This window comes from Typha angustifolia, chromosome 4 (genome assembly GCF_048772165.1).
Source record: "Typha angustifolia cultivar Huaian chromosome 4, ASM4877216v1, whole genome shotgun sequence".
NCBI lineage: Eukaryota > Viridiplantae > Streptophyta > Magnoliopsida > Poales > Typhaceae > Typha > Typha angustifolia.
Window position 1 is genome coordinate 3,553,309 of NC_133242.1, and position 25,859 is coordinate 3,579,167.

Consider the following 25,859-nt stretch of genomic DNA (forward strand, 5'->3'; position numbering starts at 1 on the left):
GGTCGTGTTCGTGTTTACTAAATACAACCCGTTTAATAATCGGGTCGTGTTCGTGTTAGGGAGATGTTGACCCGACCCGAATCTGACCCGACCCGAACCCGCTTAACCCGACCCGATTGCCACCCCTAAGTAAAAAGCCTTGGCTTTAGAGGTAGCTTGCGGCGTAGGCCCCTAGAACCAGCAGTCTGGGCTGTCCGGAAGACCGATCGGGAGCGAGCCGATCAAAGTCGCAGTAGTGCAGTCAAAAATGGAAGAGATAAGAGATTGATTCAGATGCCTCCCTTCAGCAGGTCACTAACCTGGGCGCCAGGAGGCAACACCTGATGATTAACTAAAAGAGCCCGACGATTGAGAGGAACACTTTCCACCCAAGGATTTATCAAAGCTTTATTCTTTCGGCCTTTATCCAAAATGGAGATATCTTTCTCTTACCTCACTATCCTCCTTTCATTTGCTGCCCTTTTCCTCATCAAGCTCTTCTTCTTTACCAACAACGACAGGCAGAAGAATCTCCCACCGAGTCCTCCTGCCCTTCCCTTCATAGGCCACCTCTATCTGTTCAAGAATCCCCTCCACCACACCCTCGCGCGGATCTCCGCCCGCTACGGCCCCATCACCTTCCTCCGCTTCGGCTCCCGTCCCGTCCTCGTCGTCAACTCCCGCGCCATAGCGGAGGAGTGCTTCACCACCCATGACGTCGCCTTCGCCAACCGGGTACACTTACCCTCCCAGAAGCATACCACCTTCAACTATGCCAACATCGGCACCGCCAACTACGGGTCGCATTGGCGCAACACCCGCCGCATCGCGGCGGTGGAGCTCCTCTCCACCCACCGCCTCCTCCTGTCCTCGAGTGCCCGGACCGACGAGGTCCGCCACATGGCCAGGGGCCTCCTCTTGAACTGGAAGAAGATCGTCGGATCTCAGGGGTCGACGTTCGTCAAGGTGGAGCTGAAGTCGAAGTTGTTTGAGCTCTCTCTAATGTGATGATGAGGATGACGGAGGGGAAGAGGTACTGTTAACTTAATCCTATTAATTAATAACATAATTTGGCATTCTTAGTGAAATTGAAGTACCTATGCTCTACTGGTCTGATACTATATCAATCTTGTCTATTAAACGTTTAATGTAATACGGAATGGTGGATTTCGTAGGTATTTTGAAAGATATGCATCTATCATAAAATAAAATAAAAAGTATGAACTAATTGGATATAATCTATGAAATTTTGTATTTGGAGTTTCTTTATATTTAAAATTTATCTACAGTAAAACAAATAATTTGATTAAAAAATTATTAGTTTAAATAGAATTTTATACTTAAACTACAAATTTGATACTTAAATTATGAATTAATCATTCAGCTGTTGATAGATTTCGAATCTAAAGAAACTTCGAATACAAAAGTTCTAAATCATGATGTTACAGATTTTATCTAATTAATTTTATAATTTTTGGATATAAGATGATTATTTTTTAAATATATATTTTTTAAAACTATGTATAATTGAAATTTTATAATATAAGTACGAAATTTGTACTTAAAGTATAAATTTTATACTTAAACTACGAAATTCTGATTCTACATAAATAAATTAAACTACAAAATTAGTCCTGCTGCATCTCCGTTAGTATTTGTGATGTCCTTATCCCAGGACTCTAAGTCCTTGGAAGAATAGTCCTTTGATACAAAGCCACAGACATTTGTTACACGTCTTCTTGAAAACGTTATCTTTGTAGGGTCTCCACCTTTTTCTTCAAAAATAACAAGAGTGTTTTCTGAGGGTTGAAACCAAGATCTTGGGACATGGTATTTGGTTCACAAAGAGAACATATGATAGTTGGTAGAAAATATCAGGATACCCAAGTGAGTACGAAGCGTGTCTAGAGTTAATTGATCGCTTGACATAGTCGCGATCTTATGGCTTTACGTCTGAGATCAATGGTGAAACACCCACTTCCAAAAATTCACGTGTTCTTCACGTGGAGCATGTCCACGTGATTCCCACGTGATCGGTCAGTGAAATAATCTCACCAAGTATCTGAATTAGTCAAGAAATACATAATAATCCAACAAATAATCCTGAATTATAATATCATAGGCCTCAACAAGCCTCTAGGAATACAAGTCCATCACAAATTTGCTAAAACATAAATACCCTCGTAGGGGCTAAGTCCAACTGAAATGATAGAATAAACAAATGCTAAAAATAAGGAATGAATCTGCTACTCCTCGATGTCCGCATCCTCTATAATCATCTCTGAAATATTTTTACCAAAAATGGCGGTGAGCACGGAGCCCAGCAAGTAAAATATAATAATAATCTAAGAATATTATATGATAAGTAAAAATGCAACTCATAACATGTCAGGAAAAAATGTACATTATGACTTTTAATTGCTTTCATCATTATAGCTTATTTTACATAGAAATCCACACAAGAATCGAGTCACAATAAGATATCTCACATAGCATCATAAAAATCGAGGGGGACTAGACAACTAGCGGTATTATCGCCCATACATGCCTGGCGACGCTGCATATGACCGGTTGTCTGTGGCCATCAGACTAAGGACCCCAGTCGTAGGCCCATCAACACCGTTCTAGTAATTATCGCACAGAGCGAAATCATCACATACGGCTGGTAAGAGCACACAGCTCAATAGACGCCCTGACCCTGCATCCTCGGGTACCGCTAGAACTACAATCCCTTCCTCTCAATCATCTTTTCTAATATCATACTAGTCAAGTCTCCAACTATGGCAGTGTAATCACCTGAAAGCTCCACCTGCTACCGACCTCTGGTGTAGGCCGCTAATATGATACTATATAATATACACTCTACCCCTAACCCCGGGTTGAGTAGGTAAAAGGGCACTGCCTAACTGGGACTTGACTAATAGCGATATGTGCACGTGGTGCCATGACTTCTATTATTTATTTAACATAATCATCACAATAACAGATATTATAAACAATCATAGAGTCTATCATACATGTGCATTAAGTGATAAATAATACAAGTAAGAACTGACATGTAATTAAATACAAATATGAGATGTCATATAAGTTTCATAAGAAAACGACATTTAACTATCACAGATAAGATATGACATAAGCATGCATTTTTAAAGACTATTATAAAATTCTACTCGCCTGGGTATTTCTGGAATCCGTCTTACTCTCCTAATCAGTCAGCTCTTCTTGAATTTCAAGATCCTTCCCGCACAATGCTGAATCTAATAATTTATAAATAAAATAGACATAAAATTAATGGATTTATAAACTAACCATCTTGTTATGTACATATTTAAGTTTGATTCTCTAGGTCCGAGATATTATTTGTCCTAATTAAAATAATAATGGTCATTAGAGCCGTTCACATTGTAAATGTGAAGATAATTGAGAAGACTAATAAATTCAAATACTATTTTGATTTTGTATAGTCCCTAATTTTATTAATAACATGGTTGAGAAAAATTATAATAATTACAATTTAGGTAGCTAACAGAATTTAAGAAAAATAACAGACTCAAAATTAATTAGACTAGGGTTAAAAATATTAAAGATTGGGCTGAGTTCAAGGCCCAGCAAATTAAGTGAGAGTGAGAGAGTGGGCTGCAGACCTACCTGCAGCCCACTGGACCAGAGGTAATGGACTGGGCTCAAGAGCCCAGTCTAGCAGGGTGAGATGGTGGACTGGGCTGCAGAGCCCAGTCTGACAACAAGTAAGGAGGTGGGCCCACCAGAAACTAAGGGGTGGACTGGGCTCCAAAGCCCGTTCCACTGAGACCTTAGAAAAAAAATAAAAGGGGACTGTGGACTTGGGCTGCAACGCAGCCCACGCCACAGCCCACAGAGAGAGAGAGAGCGGTGGGGGGGCCCAACCTCCACCCTCTCCTCGTCTCCTTGACAGAGAAGGAGAAACAGAGGAGAGGGGTGTTGCTGCCGGTGATCCTCGTCACCGGCAGCCCCCCTCCCCCCCGGCTTTAGCAACTTCTCCCCAAGTTGACTAGTTCGACTTGGGCGCAGGAGTGGATAGAACCTCCGGCTAGTGCGACCGGAGGGTAAGAGTTGAGGAACTCCATGGCCGGCGGCCATGGAGTTTTCAACTAAGAGCTAGGTGGGCTCGAAGCCCTCTTCTCAGGTACCCACCTCTTTCAAGTGAAGAGGTGGGTCGGCCGAGGTTGACGAGTGAGGCCACCACCGCCGGTGGTGGCCGCTGGTGCCAAAGAAACCCGGTGGTGGGAGGCGACATGGCATCGCCTCCCTCGCGCCCCGTGGGTACCCAATTTGGGTACCTACAGCAAGGGGGGAAAACAGGGAAACTTTCCGAACCGGTGGGTGGTCGACCCGAGGTCGCCGGTCGGCGTATTTCTCCGGTGAAAGCAGACGAAAATAAAATCCTAATTACGCATGCTTAACTAGACTATTTTCAAATTGAAATAAAGAGGGGATGAAGGCTAACCTGACGATCGAGGTGAGGGGTTTTGGTTGGCTGCCGGTGCTCCGGTGAATCGCTGCCCGTGACGAAAACTTCGGCGGCTCGGGAGAGAAAAGAGAGTAGGGAAAAGCGAAGAAGAGAAGATTCCGAAAAGAAGGAACTCGAGGGGGAAATGGGTGGAGATTAAATAGAGAAGAGGTGGAGAGGGCAACGGAGTGGAGTTAACTCCACTCCGGTGCCCTTCTCTCCCACCTCTCGCAACTAACTGCGAGAGGTGGGGGAGAGGGAAGAAGGAGTCAGCGCATGCGCCAAGCGCGTGCACTGCGGTTAGGGTGCACGCACATGGCGCGTGCGCTTAAATTTTTTTTTTTATTATTTTTTTTACGGGTGTTACAAATGGTCTGTTTGTGCAGCAGATATTTGGTCACATACCATTCACTAGGGCATATATGGCAAGTTATTCTCATATAGTTTCTATCAGCTTGTTGGGTACCTAAGTCTAGATGATAATTGACTAATGGATTATAGTTTCATATGTTCTCTTTGTGGACGAGGTACCATGTCCCAAGATCTTGGTTTCAACCCTCAGAAAACACTCTTGTTATTTTTGAAGAAAAAGGTGGAGACCCTACAAAGATAATGTTTTCAAGAAGACGTGTAACAAATGTCTGTAGCTTTGTATCAAAGGACTATTCTTCCAAGGACTTAGAGTCCTAGGATAAGGACATCACAAATACTGACGGAGATGCAGCAGGACTAATTTTGTAGTTTAATTTATCTACGTAGAATCAGAATTTCGTAGTTTAAGTATAAAATTTATACTTTAAAAGAACAAATTTTGTACTTCAATTATGCATAGTTTTAAAATATATATATTTAAAAGATAATCATCTTATGTCCAAAAATTATGAAATTAATTGGATAAAATCATAATTAAAATTTTAAAAAATATATTTATTTAAAAAAATAATCTCTTATATATTTAACCATTGGAATTGACATGGAATAAATAATAATCATAGAGAATTATATTTTTAGTTATTTAACTAATTATAATTATATCACAATTATCTCCCATTAATATCTTATTTGTATTAATTAGAGAACATTTAAAAACTTGTATAAAAAAGGATTAAGAGATTAAGAAAAAAGAGCAATAGAAAAATATGATGATGAAGAAGATGACAGAAAATTCAAATTTAGAAAATTGAAAAAAAAAATATCGCAAGAGAAACAAAAAATGATCTTGCATCGAAAACCAAGTGAATTTTTAATACAAATAACACAATGTTCTATCCAAAAAATAATAATAATAAAAACTTGCGTTATACTCTTACAAGTAAATCCAGTTATATGTCATAATTTTGGCGAATCTAATGAATCAGGTTGCTAACAACTTAGCAAATCAGGCCAAAAAGAACTTTTTTTTTTTTTCTTTTGGAAAGTTCAAGGATGCCTCAGCAAACCTCTATTTTGTGCAGTAATACTTATGGCACTTTTGGGTACTATCGTGTAACTTTCGGCGCCTCTCCTTTTTTTTTCCCGGATTAATGCAATCTTAATTTAAAAAAAAAAAAAGTTACTTCCTCTCAACCTTTTAAAGGATGCTTAAAATATTTCTTCTGGATGACCTTGTGCTGACGTTAAAATATATCATATATCATCCTATAAATAATGGTGCGTGACCAGAGAGATCCATATCATATCAAAACTTAATTCTAGTGGCCTTTATCCAAAATGGAGATATCTTTCTCTTACCTCAATATCCTCCTTTCGTTTGCTGCCCTTTTCCTCATCAAGCTCTTCGTCTTTACCTACAACAACAGGAAGAAGAAGAAGAAGCTCCCACCGAGTCCTCCTGCCCTTCCCTTCATAGGCCACCTCTATCTGTTCAAGAATCCCCTCCACCACACCCTCGCCCGGATCTCCGCCCGCTACGGCCCCATCACCTTCCTCCGCTTCGGCTCCCGCCCCGTCGTCGTCGTCAACTCCGGCGCCGTAGCGGAGGAGTGCTTCACCACCCACGATCTCGCCTTCGCGAACCGAGTACAGTTGCCCTCCAAGAAGCAAATCGCCTCCAACTATGCCAACATCGGCACCGCCAACTACGGGTCGCATTGGCGCAACATCCGTCGCATCGCGTCGGTGGAGCTCCTCTCCACCCACCGCCTCCTCCTGTCCTCGAGTGCCCGGACCGACGAGGTCCGCCACATGGCCAGGGGCCTCCTCTTGAACTGGAAGAAGATCGCCGGATCTCAGGGGTCGACGTTCGTCAAGGTGGAGATGAAGTCGAGGTTGTTTGAGCTTTCTCTGAATGTGATGATGAGGATAATGGCGGGGAAGAGGTACCGTTAACTTAATCCTATTAATTAATAACATAATTTGGCATTCTTAGTGAAATTGAAGAACCTATGCTCTGCCGCTCTTGTGCTCATCTATCAATCTTGTCTATTACGGAATGGTGGATTTCGTAGGTATTTCGGAGAAGCGGCGGAGGGTTCGGAGGACGCAAGGCAGTTCAGGGAGGTGGTGGAGGAGATTTTTGGCAGGGGAGGCGCTACGACGCTGTCGGACTTCTTGCCCATCCTAGGGTTGTTTCAAGGGGTGAACAAGGCGATGAAGAGGTTAAACGCAGTCATTGATGACTTCTCCCAAAGACTGGTAGATGAGCACAAGAAAGAGAACAAGGACAACCAAGGAGAAAGAAAGAAGAAGACGATGATAGATCATCTCCTATCGTTACGGGAAACAGAACCGGATAGCTACAGCGACCAAACCATCAAATCGATTTGCATGGTAAGTAGTAACGCCTACATTAATTTTGGTTATTGCTATCTTCTAAGACCCCCCCTAATAAATACCAAAAAGAACACGTAAGCCACTCATATATTTAGTATTTGATTAATCTTAAGAAACACCCCAAGTAGAGTATATTTTTTATGATTTAATGAAAAAAAAAGAAAAAGTAAGGATCAAAATTAAAAATGATGAGAATATATATATATTGTAAATTGAAATAAAGACTGAAATGAAAAAATCCTTGTAAATTATGACTTTTCCCTCTTTTTTTTTAAGCATTACCTCTAAATTATGACTTATATGTAGAGTTTGCTAATGGCGGGAACTGACACGACATCCAACACGGTCGAATGGGCAATGTCCCTTTTGCTGAACAATCCCCACACGCTCATCAAAGCGGTAGCTGAGATTGAAACTCACGTCGGAAACGAACGGCTTATAGATGAGTCGAACCTTTCCAATCTCCCCTACCTGCATTACATCCTAAAAGAGACTCTTCGCCTCTACCCCGGCGGGCCTCTGCTCGTTCCGCACGAATCACGAGATGACATTGTTCTTAATAACTATGACATTCCACGCGGCACGATGCTATTGGTCAACGCCTACTCCATCCATAGGGACCCAGCCACATGGGACGAGCCCGACGAGTTCAGACCTGAGAGGTTCATGGAGAAGAAAGGGGGAGAGAAGTACATGATAGCATTCGGGAATGGGAGGAGGAGGTGCCCAGGAGAAGCGCTCGCCATTAGAGAGGTGGGGATTATGTTGGGTACTCTGTTGCAGTGCTTTGAGTGGAGGAGGGTTGGAGATGAAGCTGTGGACTTGGGTGAAGGGTCGGGTTTGACGTTGCCGAAAGCTGTAGCTTTGGAAGCTATATATATGCCGAGAGAAAATATGGAGAGAGTTCTCGCGGCGGAGGATCTAGATTGAAGTTGAGGCTAGCTTGGACATTTTGTCGAATGGATTGTGTGCCTCTATTAGTTAAAGCACTATGTGTCTAGAGTTGATCATGTAAGATCTTTGGCTTTCCATTATAATGAAATAAATAAATAAAGATAGTGGGCTTTCATCTATTTTGGATGGAATTGTTGGTGTTGTAATTTGAGTCCTCAACATTTCTCTAATGCTGTTCACCTCAGACTTGCCTTGTTTTATTAGCCCCATAAATTTTTTTTATTTAAAGCAATATAGGCTCTGTTTCATTGCCAAACAAAAAGCTTACACTACCGTTCAGATAGACAAGCCAACAGTTTAAACATTACAACCCACATCAAACACAGAATATTTTCAACTTACAAAATTCAGTACACCCCACAGAAAAATATGTATTAGCTTTAGCTCTTCAGGTTCTGCTTCTCTTGCAGCATTACTTCACCGTCTTTTGAGCTTCAACTTTTTTAGTCCTTGCCCGGCAAATAAACATGTCGTTAAATTGGTGAATCAGTCTAATAGGAATTTTAGTTCATTGTGGTTGGAAAATAGTATAGTTTTATTTTGAATAAGTTTGATAGAAATATAGAGAGTTTTGATTATAAGTATAGAGGCTGATTTAAAATTTTTTAAAATATAGAGAGTTAAAATAATTTTGGAGATAAGTAGAGGGTGATAAAATATATTTAAGCCATATTTTTACTTATCAAATTATCATCACTTTTAGCTCCCGTTTATTACTAGAACAACTTTTTCTTTTTTAGCCTGGAATAAAATTTTTTATTCTGAAATAATAGCTAAACATCATAATAATCTCATTTTAGAATACAAATAATATTCATAAAAAAATTGTTGTCTAAGATAAATTGTTGTCTGTGGAAGTAATTTATTAAATGGCTTTTTCAGACGTACATAGTAATATAGTTTAAAAGAGTCGCTTGTGATAGAAAGTTTTTTATTGCCCTTAATAAAGTTATCCTAAATTAATAGTAAGTTCAAATCGAAAGAAGCTGTGGGAACTACTTTATCTGAGAGTGGTTTATTTAAAAGAAATTTACGTGGCTATTTACTTGACAAAAACTATTTTAATTTAGTTAATAATTTGATAACTATAGTAGATCAGTAATATCTTTTACTATTATCAAACAGGGTATATTATTTTTAGCTTAATTATTATGTCATAAGTCAACAGTGAACTCCGTTTGAATTATCCATCAGCGTTTTATATTCTATATAAGGAGGACCTAACACTAGCAGAAGCAAGGGACCGGCATTCCACGAGTTGTTGCAGACTTTTAGTTGATTAGTGTGGCCCAAATGAGAGATATTTGTCATATTCCCAACCATTGAGATGCCTGCATTAACTTTCGATATAGCCTGCCTCTTCTGTGGCGAATCATCCATCGGCCAAGGTCTCCTCCCCCTCCCTCCCGAATCATCATCACCAGGCATCCGAGATTGAAGACCATTGAAGATCAATCAATCTTCTCCACCTTCTGTCATATCGTGCTCGAGTTTTGCCAAAGCCATGCACCAGATTTCACAGGCTGTGATGTTTGAGGGAGGTGTTCAAAATATTCAAATTCAACCCTTATCTTTTTTTTAAAAAAAAATAAACGGAATTCATATATTTTTTTTCTTTTATCATTCATAAGCCTGAAGGCTAGATATGGGCTGGACAAATGGCCAACCCTCCCTAGATACAGAGGCACTTTAGGCTCCACCGAGCTTTTAGCTGTCTAGTCTAGGTTTCAAGCCATATGCGTCGTCGAACAATTGCTTCGAATCAAATGTTGCCGAGACCTGCTCTAAGCTTTTGCGTTGCCAAGCTGTTCTTCCAAGCTAACCGTACTGTCGAGCCATTAATCGAATTGAGCCAAGCCACCAAACCACCAACCACCAAACAATTTCTCCATAATATTATTTGGGCTACTAGAGTTAGTTGGTAATTCATATGTGATTTTAATAACTATTCATTTGCCAAAAAAGAGTGTTCATATGCACGATTGCACCACATCACCCTTGTTATGCATGACTGTAGTTTGATGGTTAAATCCTACCAATTCATAACAAATATTATATGTTCAATTCTATCGTGCATAGGATTTAGGATTGGTATTTAGTAAAACCTTTATTTGAGGGTTACATACATATATGATTTGAATCTATAAGAAAGAATTGACTCGGTTGTTTAGCTTATATATTGGGCCCGTAGTTAACCTACATGCTCTCAATTTTTTTAAAGTGGATGTCTTATGCCTTATCTAATCTCTATTTTGTGCAGTAATGCTATGTGCGGTTACTGTCGTGTAATTTTGAGCACCTCGCCTTTTTCCCGATTAATGCAATCTTAATTTACAAAAAAAATTAGTTAGGTCCTCTCTCCCTTTTACAGCATGCTTAAAATATTTTCATTTTTCGGGGTAAAGGCTCAGGGGACAGGGATGCCTTATCTAATCTCTATTTTGTGCAGTAATATTTTCGGCACTTTACATGTGCGGGGTACTATGGTGTAATTTTTAGCACGTCGCTTTTTCTCGGATTAATGCAATCTTAATTTACCAAAAAAAAAAATTAGTTACTTCCTCTCTCCCTTTCACAGCATGCTTAAAATATTTTTCTTGGATGAGCACGTGCTGACGTTAAAATGTATCATCCTATAAATAATTGTGCTTGACCAGAGAGTTATCCATATCATATCAAAACTTAATTCTAGTGCCTTTTATCCGATATGGAAGAGTTATTTTTCTCTTACCTCAATATCCTCCTTTCTACTGCTCCACTTTTCCTCGTCAAGCTATTCCTCTTTACCAACAACAACAGGAAGAAGAAGCTCCCACCGAGTCCTCCTGCCCTTCCCTTCATAGGCCACCTCTATCTGTTCAAGAAACCCCTCCACCACACCCTCGCCCGGATCTCCGCCCGCTACGGCCCCATCACCTTCCTCCGCTTCAACTCCTGCCCCGTCGTCGTCGTCATCATTTAAGAATAACAAGAGTGTTTCCTGACGGTTGAAACCAAGATCTTGGGACATGGTATTTGGTTCACAAAGAGAACATATGATAGTTGGTAGAAAATATCAGGATACCCACGTGAGTACGAGAGTTAGAGCGTGTCTAGAGTTAATTGATCGCTTGACATAGTCGCGATCATATGGCTTTACGTCTGAGATCAATAGTCTGTTTGTGCAGCAGATATTTGGTCACATACCATTCACTAGGGCATATATAGCAAATTATTCTCGTATAGTTTCTATCAGCTTGTTGGGTACCTGAGTCTAGATGATAATTGACTAATGGATTATAGTTTCATATGTTCTCTTTGTGGACGAGATACCATGTCCCAAGATCTTGGTTTCAACCCTCAGAAAACACTCTTGTTATTTTTGAAGAAAAAGATGGAGACCCTACAAAGATAACGTTTTCAAGAAGACGTGTAACAAATGTCTGTGGCTTTGTATCAAAGGACTATTCTTCCAAGGATTTAGAGTCCTGGGATAAGGACATCACAAATACTGACGGAGATGCAGCATGACTAATTTTGTAGTTTAATTTATCTACGTAGAATCAGAATTTCGTAGTTTAAGTATAAAATTATGCATAGTTTTAAAATATATATATTTAAAAGATAATCATCTTATGTCCAAAAATTATGAAATTAATTGAATAAAATCATAATTAAAATTTTAAAAAATAATCTCTTATATATTTAACCATTGGAATTGACATGGAATAAATAATAATCATAGAGAATTATATTTTTAGTTATTTAACTAATTATAATTATATCACAATTATCTCCCATTAATATCTTATTTGTATTAATTAGAGAACATTTAAAAACTTGTATAAAAAAGGATTAAGAGATTAAGAAAAAAGAGCAATAGAAAAATATGATGATGAAGAAGATGACAGAAAATTCAAATTTAGAAAATTGAAAAAAAAATATCGCAAGAGAAACAAAAAATGATCTTGCATCGAAAACCAAGTGAATTTTTAATACAAATAACACAATGTTCTATCCAAAAAATAATAATAATAAAAACTTGCGTTATACTCTTACAAGTAAATCCAGTTATATGTCATAATTTTGGCGAATCTAATGAATTCAGGTTGCTAACTACTTAGCAAATCAGGCCAAAAAGAACTTTTTTTTTTTTTCTTTTGGAAAGTTCAAGGATGCCTCAGCAAACCTCTATTTTGTGCAGTAATACTTATGGCACTTTTGGGTACTATCGTGTAACTTTCGGCGCCTCTCCTTTTTTTTTCCCGGATTAATGCAATCTTAATTTTAAAAAAAAAAAAAGTTACTTCCTCTCAACCTTTTAAAGGATGCTTAAAATATTTCTTCTGGATGACCTTGTGCTGACGTTAAAATATATCATATATCATCCTATAAATAATGGTGCGTGACCAGAGAGATCCATATCATATCAAAACTTAATTCTAGTGGCCTTTATCCAAAATGGAGATATCTTTCTCTTACCTCAATATCCTCCTTTCGTTTGCTGCCCTTTTCCTCATCAAGCTCTTCGTCTTTACCTACAACAACAGGAAGAAGAAGAAGAAGCTCCCACCGAGTCCTCCTGCCCTTCCCTTCATAGGCCACCTCTATCTGTTCAAGAATCCCCTCCACCACACCCTCGCCCGGATCTCCGCCCGCTACGGCCCCATCACCTTCCTCCGCTTCGGCTCCCGCCCCGTCGTCGTCGTCAACTCCGGCGCCGTAGCGGAGGAGTGCTTCACCACCCACGATCTCGCCTTCGCGAACCGAGTACAGTTGCCCTCCAAGAAGCAAATCGCCTCCAACTATGCCAACATCGGCACCGCCAACTACGGGTCGCATTGGCGCAACATCCGTCGCATCGCGTCGGTGGAGCTCCTCTCCACCCACCGCCTCCTCCTGTCCTCGAGTGCCCGGACCGACGAGGTCCGCCACATGGCCAGGGGCCTCCTCTTGAACTGGAAGAAGATCGCCGGATCTCAGGGGTCGACGTTCGTCAAGGTGGAGATGAAGTCGAGGTTGTTTGAGCTTTCTCTGAATGTGATGATGAGGATAATGGCGGGGAAGAGGTACCGTTAACTTAATCCTATTAATTAATAACATAATTTGGCATTCTTAGTGAAATTGAAGAACCTATGCTCTGCCGCTCTTGTGCTCATCTATCAATCTTGTCTATTACGGAATGGTGGATTTCGTAGGTATTTCGGAGAAGCGGCGGAGGGTTCGGAGGACGCAAGGCAGTTCAGGGAGGTGGTGGAGGAGATTTTTGGCAGGGGAGGCGCTACGACGCTGTCGGACTTCTTGCCCATCCTAGGGTTGTTTCAAGGGGTGAACAAGGCGATGAAGAGGTTAAACGCAGTCATTGATGACTTCTCCCAAAGACTGGTAGATGAGCACAAGAAAGAGAACAAGGACAACCAAGGAGAAAGAAAGAAGAAGACGATGATAGATCATCTCCTATCGTTACGGGAAACAGAACCGGATAGCTACAGCGACCAAACCATCAAATCGATTTGCATGGTAAGTAGTAACGCCTACATTAATTTTGGTTATTGCTATCTTCTAAGGCCCCCCCTAATAAATACCAAAAAGAACACGTAAGCCACTCATATATTTAGTATTTGATTAATCTTAAGAAACACCCCAAGTAGAGTATATTTTTTATGATTTAATGAAAAAAAAAGAAAAAGTAAGGATCAAAATTAAAAATGATGAGAATATATATATATTGTAAATTGAAATAAAGACTGAAATGAAAAAATCCTTGTAAATTATGACTTTTCCCTCTCTTTTTTTAAGCATTACCTCTAAATTATGACTTATATGTAGAGTTTGCTAATGGCGGGAACTGACACGACATCCAACACGGTCGAATGGGCAATGTCCCTTTTGCTGAACAATCCCCACACGCTCATCAAAGCGGTAGCTGAGATTGAAACTCACGTCGGAAACGAACGGCTTATAGATGAGTCGAACCTTTCCAATCTCCCCTACCTGCATTGCATCCTAAAAGAGACTCTTCGCCTCTACCCCGGCGGGCCTCTGCTCGTTCCGCACGAATCACGAGATGACATTGTTCTTAATAACTATGACATTCCACGCGGCACGATGCTATTGGTCAACGCCTACTCCATCCATAGGGACCCAGCCACATGGGACGAGCCCGACGAGTTCAGACCTGAGAGGTTCATGGAGAAGAAAGGGGGAGAGAAGTACATGATAGCATTCGGGAATGGGAGGAGGAGGTGCCCAGGAGAAGCGCTCGCCATTAGAGAGGTGGGGATTATGTTGGGTACTCTGTTGCAGTGCTTTGAGTGGAGGAGGGTTGGAGATGAAGCTGTGGACTTGGGTGAAGGGTCGGGTTTGACGTTGCCGAAAGCTGTAGCTTTGGAAGCTATATATATGCCGAGAGAAAATATGGAGAGAGTTCTCGCGGCGGAGGATCTAGATTGAAGTTGAGGCTAGCTTGGACATTTTGTCGAATGGATTGTGTGCCTCTATTAGTTAAAGCACTATGTGTCTAGAGTTGATCATGTAAGATCTTTGGCTTTCCATTATAATGAAATAAATAAATAAAGATAGTGGGCTTTCATCTATTTTGGATGGAATTGTTGGTGTTGTAATTTGAGTCCTCAACATTTCTCTAATGCTGTTCACCTCAGACTTGCCTTGTTTTATTAGCCCCATAAATTTTTTTTATTTAAAGCAATATAGGCTCTGTTTCATTGCCAAACAAAAAGCTTACACTACCGTTCAGATAGACAAGCCAACAGTTTAAACATTACAACCCACATCAAACACAGAATATTTTCAACTTACAAAATTCAGTACACCCCACAGAAAAATATGTATTAGCTTTAGCTCTTCAGGTTCTGCTTCTCTTGCAGCATTACTTCACCGTCTTTTGAGCTTCAACTTTTTTAGTCCTTGCCCGGCAAATAAACATGTCGTTAAATTGGTGAATCAGTCTAATAGGAATTTTAGTTCATTGTGGTTGGAAAATAGTATAGTTTTATTTTGAATAAGTTTGATAGAAATATAGAGAGTTTTGATTATAAGTATAGAGGCTGATTTAAAATTTTTTAAAATATAGAGAGTTAAAATAATTTTGGAGATAAGTAGAGGGTGATAAAATATATTTAAGCCATATTTTTACTTATCAAATTATCATCACTTTTAGCTCCCGTTTATTACTAGAACAACTTTTTCTTTTTTAGTCTGGAATAAAATTTTTTATTCTGAAATAATAGCTAAACATCATAATAATCTCATTTTAGAATACAAATAATATTCATAAAAAAATTGTTGTCTAAGATAAATTGTTGTCTGTGGAAGTAATTTATTAAATGGCTTTTTCAGACGTACATAGTAATATAGTTTAAAAGAGTCGCTTGTGATAGAAAGTTTTTTATTGCCCTTAATAAAGTTATCCTAAATTAATAGTAAGTTCAAATCGAAAGAAGCTGTGGGAACTACTTTATCTGAGAGTGGTTTATTTAAAAGAAATTTACGTGGCTATTTACTTGACAAAAACTATTTTAATTTAGTTAATAATTTGATAACTATAGTAGATCAGTAATATCTTTTACTATTATCAAACAGGGTATATTATTTTTAGCTTAATTATTATGTCATAAGTCAACAGTGAACTCCGTTTGAATTATCCATCAGCGTTTTATATTCTATATAAGGAGGACCTAACACTAGCAGAAGCAAGGGACCGGCATTCCACGAGTTGTTGCAGACTTTTAGTTGATTAGTGTGGCCCAAATGAGAGATATTTGTCATATTCCCAACCATTGAGATGCCTGCATTAACTTTCGATATAGCCTGCCTCTTCTGTGGCGAATCATCCATCGGCCAAGGTCTCCTCCCCCTCCCTCCCGAATCATCATCACCAGGCATCCGAGATTGAAGACCATTGAAGATCAATCAATCTTCTCCACCTTCTGTCATATCGTGCTCGAGTTTTGCCAAAGCCATGCACCAGATTTCACAGGCTGTGATGTTTGAGGGAGGTGTTCAAAATATTCAAATTCAACCCTTATCTTTTTTTTAAAAAAAAATAAACGGAATTCATATATTTTTTTTCTTTTATCATTCATAAGCCTGAAGGCTAGATATGGGCTGGACAAATGGCCAACCCTCCCTAGATACAGAGGCACTTTAGGCTCCACCGAGCTTTTAGCTGTCTAGTCTAGGTTTCAAGCCATATGCGTCGTCGAACAATTGCTTCGAATCAAATGTTGCCGAGACCTGCTCTAAGCTTTTGCGTTGCCAAGCTGTTCTTCCAAGCTAACCGTACTGTCGAGCCATTAATCGAATTGAGCCAAGCCACCAAACCACCAACCACCAAACAATTTCTCCATAATATTATTTGGGCTACTAGAGTTAGTTGGTAATTCATATGTGATTTTAATAACTATTCATTTGCCAAAAAAGAGTGTTCATATGCACGATTGCACCACATCACCCTTGTTATGCATGACTGTAGTTTGATGGTTAAATCCTACCAATTCATAACAAATATTATATGTTCAATTCTATCGTGCATAGGATTTAGGATTGGTATTTAGTAAAACCTTTATTTGAGGGTTACATACATATATGATTTGAATCTATAAGAAAGAATTGACTCGGTTGTTTAGCTTATATATTGGGCCCGTAGTTAACCTACATGCTCTCAATTTTTTTAAAGTGGATGTCTTATGCCTTATCTAATCTCTATTTTGTGCAGTAATGCTATGTGCGGTTACTGTCGTGTAATTTTGAGCACCTCGCCTTTTTCCCGATTAATGCAATCTTAATTTACAAAAAAAATTAGTTAGGTCCTCTCTCCCTTTTACAGCATGCTTAAAATATTTTCATTTTTCGGGGTAAAGGCTCAGGGGACAGGGATGCCTTATCTAATCTCTATTTTGTGCAGTAATATTTCCGGCACTTTACATGTGCGGGGTACTATGGTGTAATTTTTAGCACGTCGCTTTTTCTCGGATTAATGCAATCTTAATTTACCAAAAAAAAAAATTAGTTACTTCCTCTCTCCCTTTCACAGCATGCTTAAAATATTTTTCTTGGATGAGCACGTGCTGACGTTAAAATGTATCATCCTATAAATAATTGTGCTTGACCAGAGAGTTATCTATATCATATCAAAACTTAATTCTAGTGCCTTTTATCCGATATGGAAGAGTTATTTTTCTCTTACCTCAATATCCTCCTTTCTACTGCTCTACTTTTCCTCGTCAAGCTATTCCTCTTTACCAACAACAACAGGAAGAAGAAGCTCCCACCGAGTCCTCCTGCCCTTCCCTTCATAGGCCACCTCTATCTGTTCAAGAAACCCCTCCACCACACCCTCGCCCGGATCTCCGCCCGCTACGGCCCCATCACCTTCCTCCGCTTCAACTCCTGCCCCGTCGTCGTCGTCATCATTTAAGAATAACAAGAGTGTTTCCTGACGGTTGAAACCAAGATCTTGGGACATGGTATTTGGTTCACAAAGAGAACATATGATAGTTGGTAGAAAATATCAGGATACCCACGTGAGTACGAGAGTTAGAGCGTGTCTAGAGTTAATTGATCGCTTGACATAGTCGCGATCATATGGCTTTACGTCTGAGATCAATAGTCTGTTTGTGCAGCAGATATTTGGTCACATACCATTCACTAGGGCATATATAGCAAATTATTCTCGTATAGTTTCTATCAGCTTGTTGGGTACCTGAGTCTAGATGATAATTGACTAATGGATTATAGTTTCATATGTTCTCTTTGTGGACGAGATACCATGTCCCAAGATCTTGGTTTCAACCCTCAGAAAACACTCTTGTTATTTTTGAAGAAAAAGATGGAGACCCTACAAAGATAACGTTTTCAAGAAGACGTGTAACAAATGTCTGTGGCTTTGTATCAAAGGACTATTCTTCCAAGGATTTAGAGTCCTGGGATAAGGACATCACAAATACTGACGGAGATGCAGCATGACTAATTTTGTAGTTTAATTTATCTACGTAGAATCAGAATTTCGTAGTTTAAGTATAAAATTATGCATAGTTTTAAAATATATATATTTAAAAGATAATCATCTTATGTCCAAAAATTATGAAATTAATTGAATAAAATCATAATTAAAATTTTAAAAAATAATCTCTTATATATTTAACCATTGGAATTGACATGGAATAAATAATAATCATAGAGAATTATATTTTTAGTTATTTAACTAATTATAATTATATCACAATTATCTCCCATTAATATCTTATTTGTATTAATTAGAGAACATTTAAAAACTTGTATAAAAAAGGATTAAGAGATTAAGAAAAAAGAGCAATAGAAAAATATGATGATGAAGAAGATGACAGAAAATTCAAATTTAGAAAATTGAAAAAAAAAATATCGCAAGAGAAACAAAAAATGATCTTGCATCGAAAACCAAGTGAATTTTTAATACAAATAACACAATGTTCTATCCAAAAAATAATAATAATAAAAACTTGCGTTATACTCTTACAAGTAAATCCAGTTATATGTCATAATTTTGGCGAATCTAATGAATCAGGTTGCTAACAACTTAGCAAATCAGGCCAAAAAGAACTTTTTTTTTTTTTCTTTTGGAAAGTTCAAGGATGCCTCAGCAAACCTCTATTTTGTGCAGTAATACTTATGGCACTTTTGGGTATTATCGTGTAACTTTGGGCGCCTCTCCTTTTTTTTTTTCCGGATTAATGCAATCTTAATTTTTTTTTAAAAAAAAGTTACTTCCTCTCAACCTTTTAAAGGATGCTTAAAATATTTCTTCTGGATGACCTTGTGCTGACGTTAAAATATATCATATATCATCCTATAAATAATGGTGCGTGACCAGAGAGATCCATATCATATCAAAACTTAATTCCAGTGGCCTTTATCAAAAATGGAGATATCTTTCTCTTACCTCAATATCCTCCTTTCGTTTGCTGCCCTTTTCCTCATCAAGCTCTTCTTCTTTACCAACAACAACAGGAGGAAGAAGCTCCCACCGAGTCCTCCTGCCCTTCCCTTCATAGGCCACCTCTATCTGTTCAAGAATCCCCTCCACCACACCCTCGCCCGGATCTCCGCCCGCTACGGCCCCATCACCTTCCTCCGCTTCGGCTCCCGCCCCGTCGTCGTCGTCAACTCCGGCGCCGTAGCGGAGGAGTGCTTCACCACCCACGACCTCGCCTTCGCGAATCGAGTACAGTTGCCCTCCAAGAAGCAAATCACCTCCAAATATGATGGCATCGGCTCCGCCAACTACGGACCGTATTGGCGCAACGCCCGCCGCATCGCGGCGGTGGAGCTCCTCTCCACCCACCGCCTCCTCCTGTCCTCGAACGCCCGGACCGAAGAGGTCCGCCACATGGCCAGGGGCCTCCTCTTGAACTGGAAGAAGATCGCCGGATCTCATGGGTCGACGTTCGTCAGGGTGGAGCTGAAGTCGAGGTTGTTTGAGCTCTCTCTGAATGTGATGATGAGGATGATGGCGGGGAAGAGGTACCGTTAACTTAATCCTATTAATTAATAACATAATTTGGCATTCTTAGTGATATTGAAGTACCTACGCTCTGCTGCTCTGATACTATATCAATCTTGTCTATTAAAAGTTTAATCTAATACGGAATGGTGGATTTCGTAGGTACTTCGGAGAAGCGACGGAGGGTTCGGAGGACGCAAGGCGGTTCAGGGAGGTAGTGGAGGAGATTTTTGGCATGGGAGGCGCTACGACGCTGTCGGACTTCTTGCCCATCCTAGGGTTGTTTCAAGGGGTGAACAAGGAGATGAAGAGGTTAATCGCAGTTATTGATGACTTCTCCCAAAGACTGGTAGATGAGCACAAGAAAGAGAACAAGGACAGCCAAGGAGAAAGAAAGAAGAAAACGATTATAGATCATCTCCTATCGTTACGAGAAACAGAACCGGATAGCTACAGCGACCAAACCATCAAATCTATTTGCATGGTAAGTAGTAACGCCTACATTAATTTTGGTTATTGCTATCTTCTAAGACCCCCCTAATAAATACCAAAAAGAACACGTAAGCCACTCATATATTTAGTATTTGATTAATCTTAAGAAACACCCCAAGTAGAGTATATTTTTTATGATTTAATGAAAAAAAAAGAAAAAGTAAGGATCAAAACTAAAAATGATGAGAATATATATATATATATTATAAATTGAAATAAAGACTGAAATGAAAATTCCCTGTAAATTATGACTTTTTCCTCTCTTTTTTTAAGCATTACCTCTAAATTATGACTTATATGTAGAGTTTGCTAATGGCGGGAACTGACACGACATCCAACTCGGTCGAATGGGCAATGTCCCTTTTGCTGAACAATCCCCACACGCTCATCAAAGCGGTAGCTGAGATTGAAACTCATGTCGGAAACGAACGGCTTATAGATGAGTCGAACCTTTGCAACCTCCCCTACCTTCATTGCATCCTAAAAGAGACTCTTCGCCTCTACCCCGGCGGGGCTCTGCTTATTCCGCATGAATCACGAGATGATATTGTTCTCAATAACTATGACATTCCACGCGGCACGATGCTATTGGTCAACGCCTACTCCATCCATAGGGACCCAGCCACATGGGACGAGCCCGACGAGTTCAGACCTGAGAGGTTCATGGAGAAGAAAGGGGGAGAGAAGTACATGATAGCATTCGGGGATGGGAGGAGGAGGTGCCCAGGAGAAACGCTCGCCATTAAAGAGGTGGGGATTATGTTGGGTACTCTGTTGCAGTGCTTTGAGTGGAGGAGGGTTGGAGACGAAGCTGTGGACTTGGGTGAAGGGTTGGGTTTGACGTTGCCGAAAGCTGTAGCTTTGGAAGCTATGTATATGCCGAGAGAAAATATGGAGAGAGTTCTCGCGGAGGATCTAGATTGAAGTTGAGGCTAGCTTGGACATTTTGCCGAATGGATTGTGTGCCTATGTTAGTTAAAGCACTATGTGTCTAGAGTTGATCATGTAAGATCTTTGGCTTTCCATTATAATGAAATAAATAAATAAAGATAGTTGGCTTTCATCTATTTTGGATGGAATTGTTGGTGTTGTAATTTGAGTCCTCAACATTTCTCTAATGCTGTTCACCTCAGACTTGCCTTGTTTTATTAGCCCCATAATTTTTTTTCATTTAAAGCAATATAGGCTCTGTTTCATTGCCAAACAAAAAGCTTACACTACCGTTCAGATAGACAAGCCAACAGTTTAAACATTACAACCCACATCAAACACAGAATATTTTCAACTTACAAAATTCAATACACCCCATAGAAAAATAGGTATTAGCTTTAGCTCTTCAGGTTCTGCTTCTCTTGCACCATTACTTCACCATTTTTAGTCCTTGCCCGGCAAATAATCATGTCGTTAAATTGGTGAATCAGTCTGATAGGAGTTTTAGTTCATTGTGGTTGGAGAATAGTATAGTTTCATTTTGAATAAGTTTGATAGAAAAATTAACAATATTATTTTGATTATAAGTACCGAGACTGATTTAAGATTTTTTAAAGTATAGAGAGTTAAAATAATTATGGAGATAAAGTAGAGGGTGATAAAATATATTTAAGCTATATTTTTACTTATCAAATTATCATCACTTTTAGCTCCCGTTTATTACTCGAATAACTTTTTCTTTTAGTCTGAAATAAAATTTTTTATTCTAAAATAATAAGCTAAACATCGTAATAATCTTATTTTAGAATACAAATAATATTCATCAAAACACACTAACTCAATAATTAAATTATCATTAATATCTATCCTATCAACTTACTTTATATCAAATCAAAATATATTTATAATAATTTTATAAAAAATAAAACATATTTTTTCTATCTTTTTTTTTTTTTACTTTATATCACATTAAAAATAATTATTATATCTATATTTCAAAATATAAGTTAACATAAAATAATTATTCCTAAAATAAAATATCATTTAAAAATTAAAAAAACATTTATTCAAAAATTTATTTTATTCCTAAATTAAATGATACCTAATTCTTACCGAATTGTACACCCTCTTTTAAATTTTAACTCTAAATACTGGCCTAGTTATTCTTGCGACTTGTGCACCCTCGTAGTTGTTGTATTACCAGAATTCCAATCAATTAAGAGTGCAAATTTGACATCTCCATGGACTCGTACACTAATAATTTCTCCACCTAATAGATTCCAATCAATTACCATCACAACTCAATTTCAATTTTGCCGTCCCTTGTATGTCACATGATCATGAACGGGTTGCTTCACATCTTTTCCTTCTAAAATCACCGGATTTAGTGATATAATAGAGACCATGAGTTTAATTTATTCGTATATATACATTAAGATTATTATTTAGTAATTTATTATGATTTAATTATTTAAAAAAAAATCAAATTATTTAATATATATATATATATATATATATATATATAGGAGGCTATTGAATTAAAAAGAAAAAAGGAACTTGTGTTATTCTCTAACAAGCCTCTTTCTAAGGATGCTCCAATTATTTTCATGGAGATGAGCGTATGCTGCTGACGTTCATATGCTGACGTTCATATGCTGACGCTTTCGCACACGGAACCTTCTAGATATGTATCCTATAAATAGCGGTTATCTCTCCAAATCGATTTGATCAGAGAGCTTAATTGGCGTATCCAATATGGAGATGTCGTTCTCTAACATTAATGTCCTCCTTTCTTTTGCTGTCCTTTACCTCATCAAGCTTTTCTTCTTTGCCAACAACAGCAGGAAGAAGAAGCTCCCACCGAGTCCCCCTGCCCTTCCCTTCATAGGCCACCTCTATCTGTTCAAGATTCCCCTCCACCACACCCTCGCCCGCATCTCCGCCCGCTACGGCCCAATCGTCTTCCTCCGCTTCGGCTCCCGCCCCGTCCTCGTCGTCAACTCCCGCGCCGTAGCGGAGGAGTGCTTCACCACCCATGACGTCGCCTTCGCCAACCGGGTACACTTCCCCTCTCAGAAGCATACCACCTTCGGCTATGCCAACATCGGCACCGCCAACTACGGGTCACATTGGCGCAACGCCCGCCGCATCGCCACGGTAGACGTCCTCTCCACCCACCGCCTCCTCTCGTCGTCGGATTCCCGGAAGGAAGAGATCCGCCATTTGGCGACCGGCCTCTTCTTGAACTGGGAGAAGATCACCGGAGCTCACGGGTCGACGTTCGCGAAGGTGGAGCTCAAGTCGAGGTTGTTTGAGCTTTCTCTGAATGTGATAATGAGGATGATGACGGGGAAGAGGTACTGTCAACTTACTAATTACTTACCCTTACTTCTCAAAACCTTAAGCTTATTATTTGATAAATTTAATAAATTCTTCCAACTAACAATTCCGATACTATATCAATCTTCTATATATATATATAAAAAGTTTAATCTAATAGAGAATGGTGGATTTATAGGTATTATGGAGAAGAGGGGGAGGGTTCAGATGGTGCAAGGCGGTTTAAGGAGGTAGTGGAGGAGTTCTTCGCCAGGGCAGGCGCTTCTTCACTTTCAGACTTCTTTCCCACCCAAGGTTTCTTTCGAGGGGTGAACAAAGAGATGAAAAGGTTATCCGCAGCTATTAATGAGTTCTCCCAAAGGCTGATAGATGAGCAAAAGAGAGAGAACAAGAACAGCCAAGGAGAAAGAAAGAAGAAGACTATGATAGATCATCTGCTAGCGTTACAAGAAACGGATCCAGATACCTACAGCGACCAAGCCATCAAATCGATTTGCATGGTACATAGTAGCATAGTTTTACGTTGTAGGACCTTTGAATTAGTAGAAAAAAATTTAATGTCACACCCTGTGTTATATGTTTATTGCAGTTTACACCCTGTCTCGTAAGACCCCAACTATAAAATACCAAAAAGAACTCGTGAGCCACTCATATATTTATCATTAGATTCTTAATAAACACCCAAACTAGAGCATTCCTTTTTTTTTATGATTTTATTAAAAAAATATATAGTATTCCTTTTCTTATGATTTTATGGAAAAAAAAAATTGTAAGGGTAGTGAAAAATGGTGAGAAGACATAAATTGCAAACTAAGAGGAGTGAAAAAAAAAAATCCCTTGGGGTTATTGATATGTAATGACTCTTTTGTGTAGAGTTTGCTGGTCGCTGGAACAGAGACGACATCGAATGCAGTCGAATGGGCAATGTCCCTTTTGTTGAACAATCCCCACATACTCACTAAAGTTGCTACGGAGATCGAAACATGTGTCGGGGACGAACGACTGATAGACGAGTCAGACTTTTCTAACCTCCCTTACTTGCATTGCATCCTAAAAGAGACTCTCCGCCTCTACCCCGGCGCGCCTCTTCTCCTTCCACACGAATCACGAGATGACCTCGTTCTAAATAACTACAACATCCCGCATGGCACAATGCTATTGGTCAACGCCTACTCCATCCACAGGGACCCTGCCATGTGGGACGAGCCCGAGAAATTCAAACCGGAGAGGTTCGAGGAGAAGGGGAAAGAAAAGCACATGATAGCATTCGGGAACGGGAGGAGAAAGTGCCCAGGAGAAGGGCTCGCCATTAGAGAGGTGAAGATTGTGTTAGGTACTCTATTGCAGTGCTTCGAGTGGAGAAGGGTTAGAGACGAAGCTGTGGACTTGGGAGAAGGTTCGGGTTTGAGTCTACCCAAAGTTGTGCCTTTGGAAGCTATGTATAAGCCGAGAGAAACCATGGTGAGGGTTCTTATGGGGTGTCTAAATTGAAGTTGATGCTGAGTCGGGTATTTTATCAAATGTGTTGTGCACATAACTGAGTTAATAGAGGCACAAGTTATGATCAGTATGTAGCAACAATATAGTTTAATAAAGAGTCTCTAATTCAGTGCTTTACATGATTCTAGTTTACTTAAAGTAATACTAGCTTAATTGTACTTATTTATTAATCTTGCATAAGAAAACTTATACCATACCAATTTATATTATTATAGTATCTATTTGTAACCGGTAGTATAATAATTATATTTGATATAATATAAAATAATAATAAATTTTAGAGACAATTTTATAAATAACTAAAATTCTATTTATAATGGATGATCGCGTAGAAAGAGAAGAGAAATGAAGTGAAAATAATTAAAGTGATAGTATATCTTTTCAATGGCAGAAAAAATAATAATTTAATTTTATTTATAAATATGAATTATTGGAATAAAAGAAGAGAGGATTAGCAGTTATTGATGACTTCAAGGGTTGAACAATTAATTGCAGTTATTAATGACTTCTCCCAAAGACTGGTAGATAAGCACAACAAAGAGAACCAGGACAGCCAAGGAGAAAGAAAGAAGAAGACTATGATAGATCATCTGCCACCGTTACAAGAAACGGATCCAGATACCTACAGCGACCAAATCATCAAATCGATATGCATGGTAAATAGTAGCATAGTTTTACGTTGTAGGACCTTTGAATTTGTAGAAAAAAATTTTAATGTCACACCCTGTGTTATATGTTTATTGCAGTTTACACCCTGTCTCGTATGACCCCAGCTATAAAATACCAAAAAGAACACGTGAGCCACTCATATATTTATCTTTAGATTCTTAGTAAACACCCAAAGTAGAGCATTCATTCTTTTATGATTTTATTACAAAAAAATAGAGTATCCCTTTTCTTATGATTTTATGGAAAAAAAAA

General features: G+C 39.0%; 5 protein-coding genes across 5 annotated transcripts; all 5 read left to right on the forward strand.

Annotated features, from left to right (window-relative positions):
* Positions 1 to 411: 411 nt before the first annotated feature.
* Positions 412 to 987, forward strand: LOC140759110 (isoflavone 3'-hydroxylase-like). Its single transcript, XM_073095583.1, has one exon. The coding sequence runs from the start codon at positions 412 to 414 to the stop codon at positions 985 to 987; it is 576 nt and encodes a 191-aa protein (XP_072951684.1).
* Positions 988 to 6,142: 5,155 nt separating this feature from the next.
* Positions 6,143 to 8,328, forward strand: LOC140759305 (cytochrome P450 81Q32-like). Its single transcript, XM_073095829.1, has 3 exons — positions 6,143 to 6,789; positions 6,919 to 7,240; positions 7,550 to 8,328. Exons 1-3 carry the CDS (start codon positions 6,182 to 6,184, stop codon positions 8,171 to 8,173), a joined length of 1,554 nt encoding a protein of 517 aa, XP_072951930.1. The 5' UTR covers positions 6,143 to 6,181; the 3' UTR covers positions 8,174 to 8,328.
* A 4,269-nt stretch (positions 8,329 to 12,597) lies between these two features.
* LOC140759522 (cytochrome P450 81Q32-like) lies at positions 12,598 to 14,784 on the forward strand. The gene is made up of 3 exons (XM_073096102.1): positions 12,598 to 13,245; positions 13,375 to 13,696; positions 14,006 to 14,784. The coding sequence occupies exons 1-3, from the start codon at positions 12,638 to 12,640 to the stop codon at positions 14,627 to 14,629; spliced, it is 1,554 nt and encodes a 517-aa protein (XP_072952203.1). The 5' UTR covers positions 12,598 to 12,637; the 3' UTR covers positions 14,630 to 14,784.
* Positions 14,785 to 19,049: 4,265 nt separating this feature from the next.
* Positions 19,050 to 21,257, forward strand: LOC140758614 (cytochrome P450 81Q32-like). Its single transcript, XM_073094845.1, has 3 exons — positions 19,050 to 19,696; positions 19,839 to 20,160; positions 20,472 to 21,257. The coding sequence occupies exons 1-3, from the start codon at positions 19,095 to 19,097 to the stop codon at positions 21,090 to 21,092; spliced, it is 1,545 nt and encodes a 514-aa protein (XP_072950946.1). The 5' UTR covers positions 19,050 to 19,094; the 3' UTR covers positions 21,093 to 21,257.
* A 1,582-nt stretch (positions 21,258 to 22,839) lies between these two features.
* LOC140759350 (cytochrome P450 81Q32-like) lies at positions 22,840 to 25,048 on the forward strand. Its single transcript, XM_073095886.1, has 3 exons — positions 22,840 to 23,455; positions 23,617 to 23,938; positions 24,312 to 25,048. Exons 1-3 carry the CDS (start codon positions 22,854 to 22,856, stop codon positions 24,927 to 24,929), a joined length of 1,542 nt encoding a protein of 513 aa, XP_072951987.1. The 5' UTR covers positions 22,840 to 22,853; the 3' UTR covers positions 24,930 to 25,048.
* Positions 25,049 to 25,859: the final 811 nt, after the last annotated feature.

Bases quoted from the DNA above. Each gene is read 5' to 3' on its own strand.
- LOC140759110 (XM_073095583.1), top strand. From the start codon at position 412: ATGGAGATATCTTTCTCTTACCTCACTATCCTCCTTTCATTTGCTGCC.
- LOC140759305 (XM_073095829.1), top strand. From the start codon at position 6,182: ATGGAGATATCTTTCTCTTACCTCAATATCCTCCTTTCGTTTGCTGCC. The intron at 6,790-6,918 runs GTACCGTTAACT...TGGATTTCGTAG, and splicing joins AGGATAATGGCGGGGAAGAG to GTATTTCGGAGAAGCGGCGG. The intron at 7,241-7,549 runs GTAAGTAGTAAC...ACTTATATGTAG, and splicing joins CCATCAAATCGATTTGCATG to AGTTTGCTAATGGCGGGAAC.
- LOC140759522 (XM_073096102.1), top strand. From the start codon at position 12,638: ATGGAGATATCTTTCTCTTACCTCAATATCCTCCTTTCGTTTGCTGCC. The intron at 13,246-13,374 runs GTACCGTTAACT...TGGATTTCGTAG, and splicing joins AGGATAATGGCGGGGAAGAG to GTATTTCGGAGAAGCGGCGG. The intron at 13,697-14,005 runs GTAAGTAGTAAC...ACTTATATGTAG, and splicing joins CCATCAAATCGATTTGCATG to AGTTTGCTAATGGCGGGAAC.
- LOC140758614 (XM_073094845.1), top strand. From the start codon at position 19,095: ATGGAGATATCTTTCTCTTACCTCAATATCCTCCTTTCGTTTGCTGCC. The intron at 19,697-19,838 runs GTACCGTTAACT...TGGATTTCGTAG, and splicing joins AGGATGATGGCGGGGAAGAG to GTACTTCGGAGAAGCGACGG. The intron at 20,161-20,471 runs GTAAGTAGTAAC...ACTTATATGTAG, and splicing joins CCATCAAATCTATTTGCATG to AGTTTGCTAATGGCGGGAAC.
- LOC140759350 (XM_073095886.1), top strand. From the start codon at position 22,854: ATGGAGATGTCGTTCTCTAACATTAATGTCCTCCTTTCTTTTGCTGTC. The intron at 23,456-23,616 runs GTACTGTCAACT...GTGGATTTATAG, and splicing joins AGGATGATGACGGGGAAGAG to GTATTATGGAGAAGAGGGGG. The intron at 23,939-24,311 runs GTACATAGTAGC...TCTTTTGTGTAG, and splicing joins CCATCAAATCGATTTGCATG to AGTTTGCTGGTCGCTGGAAC.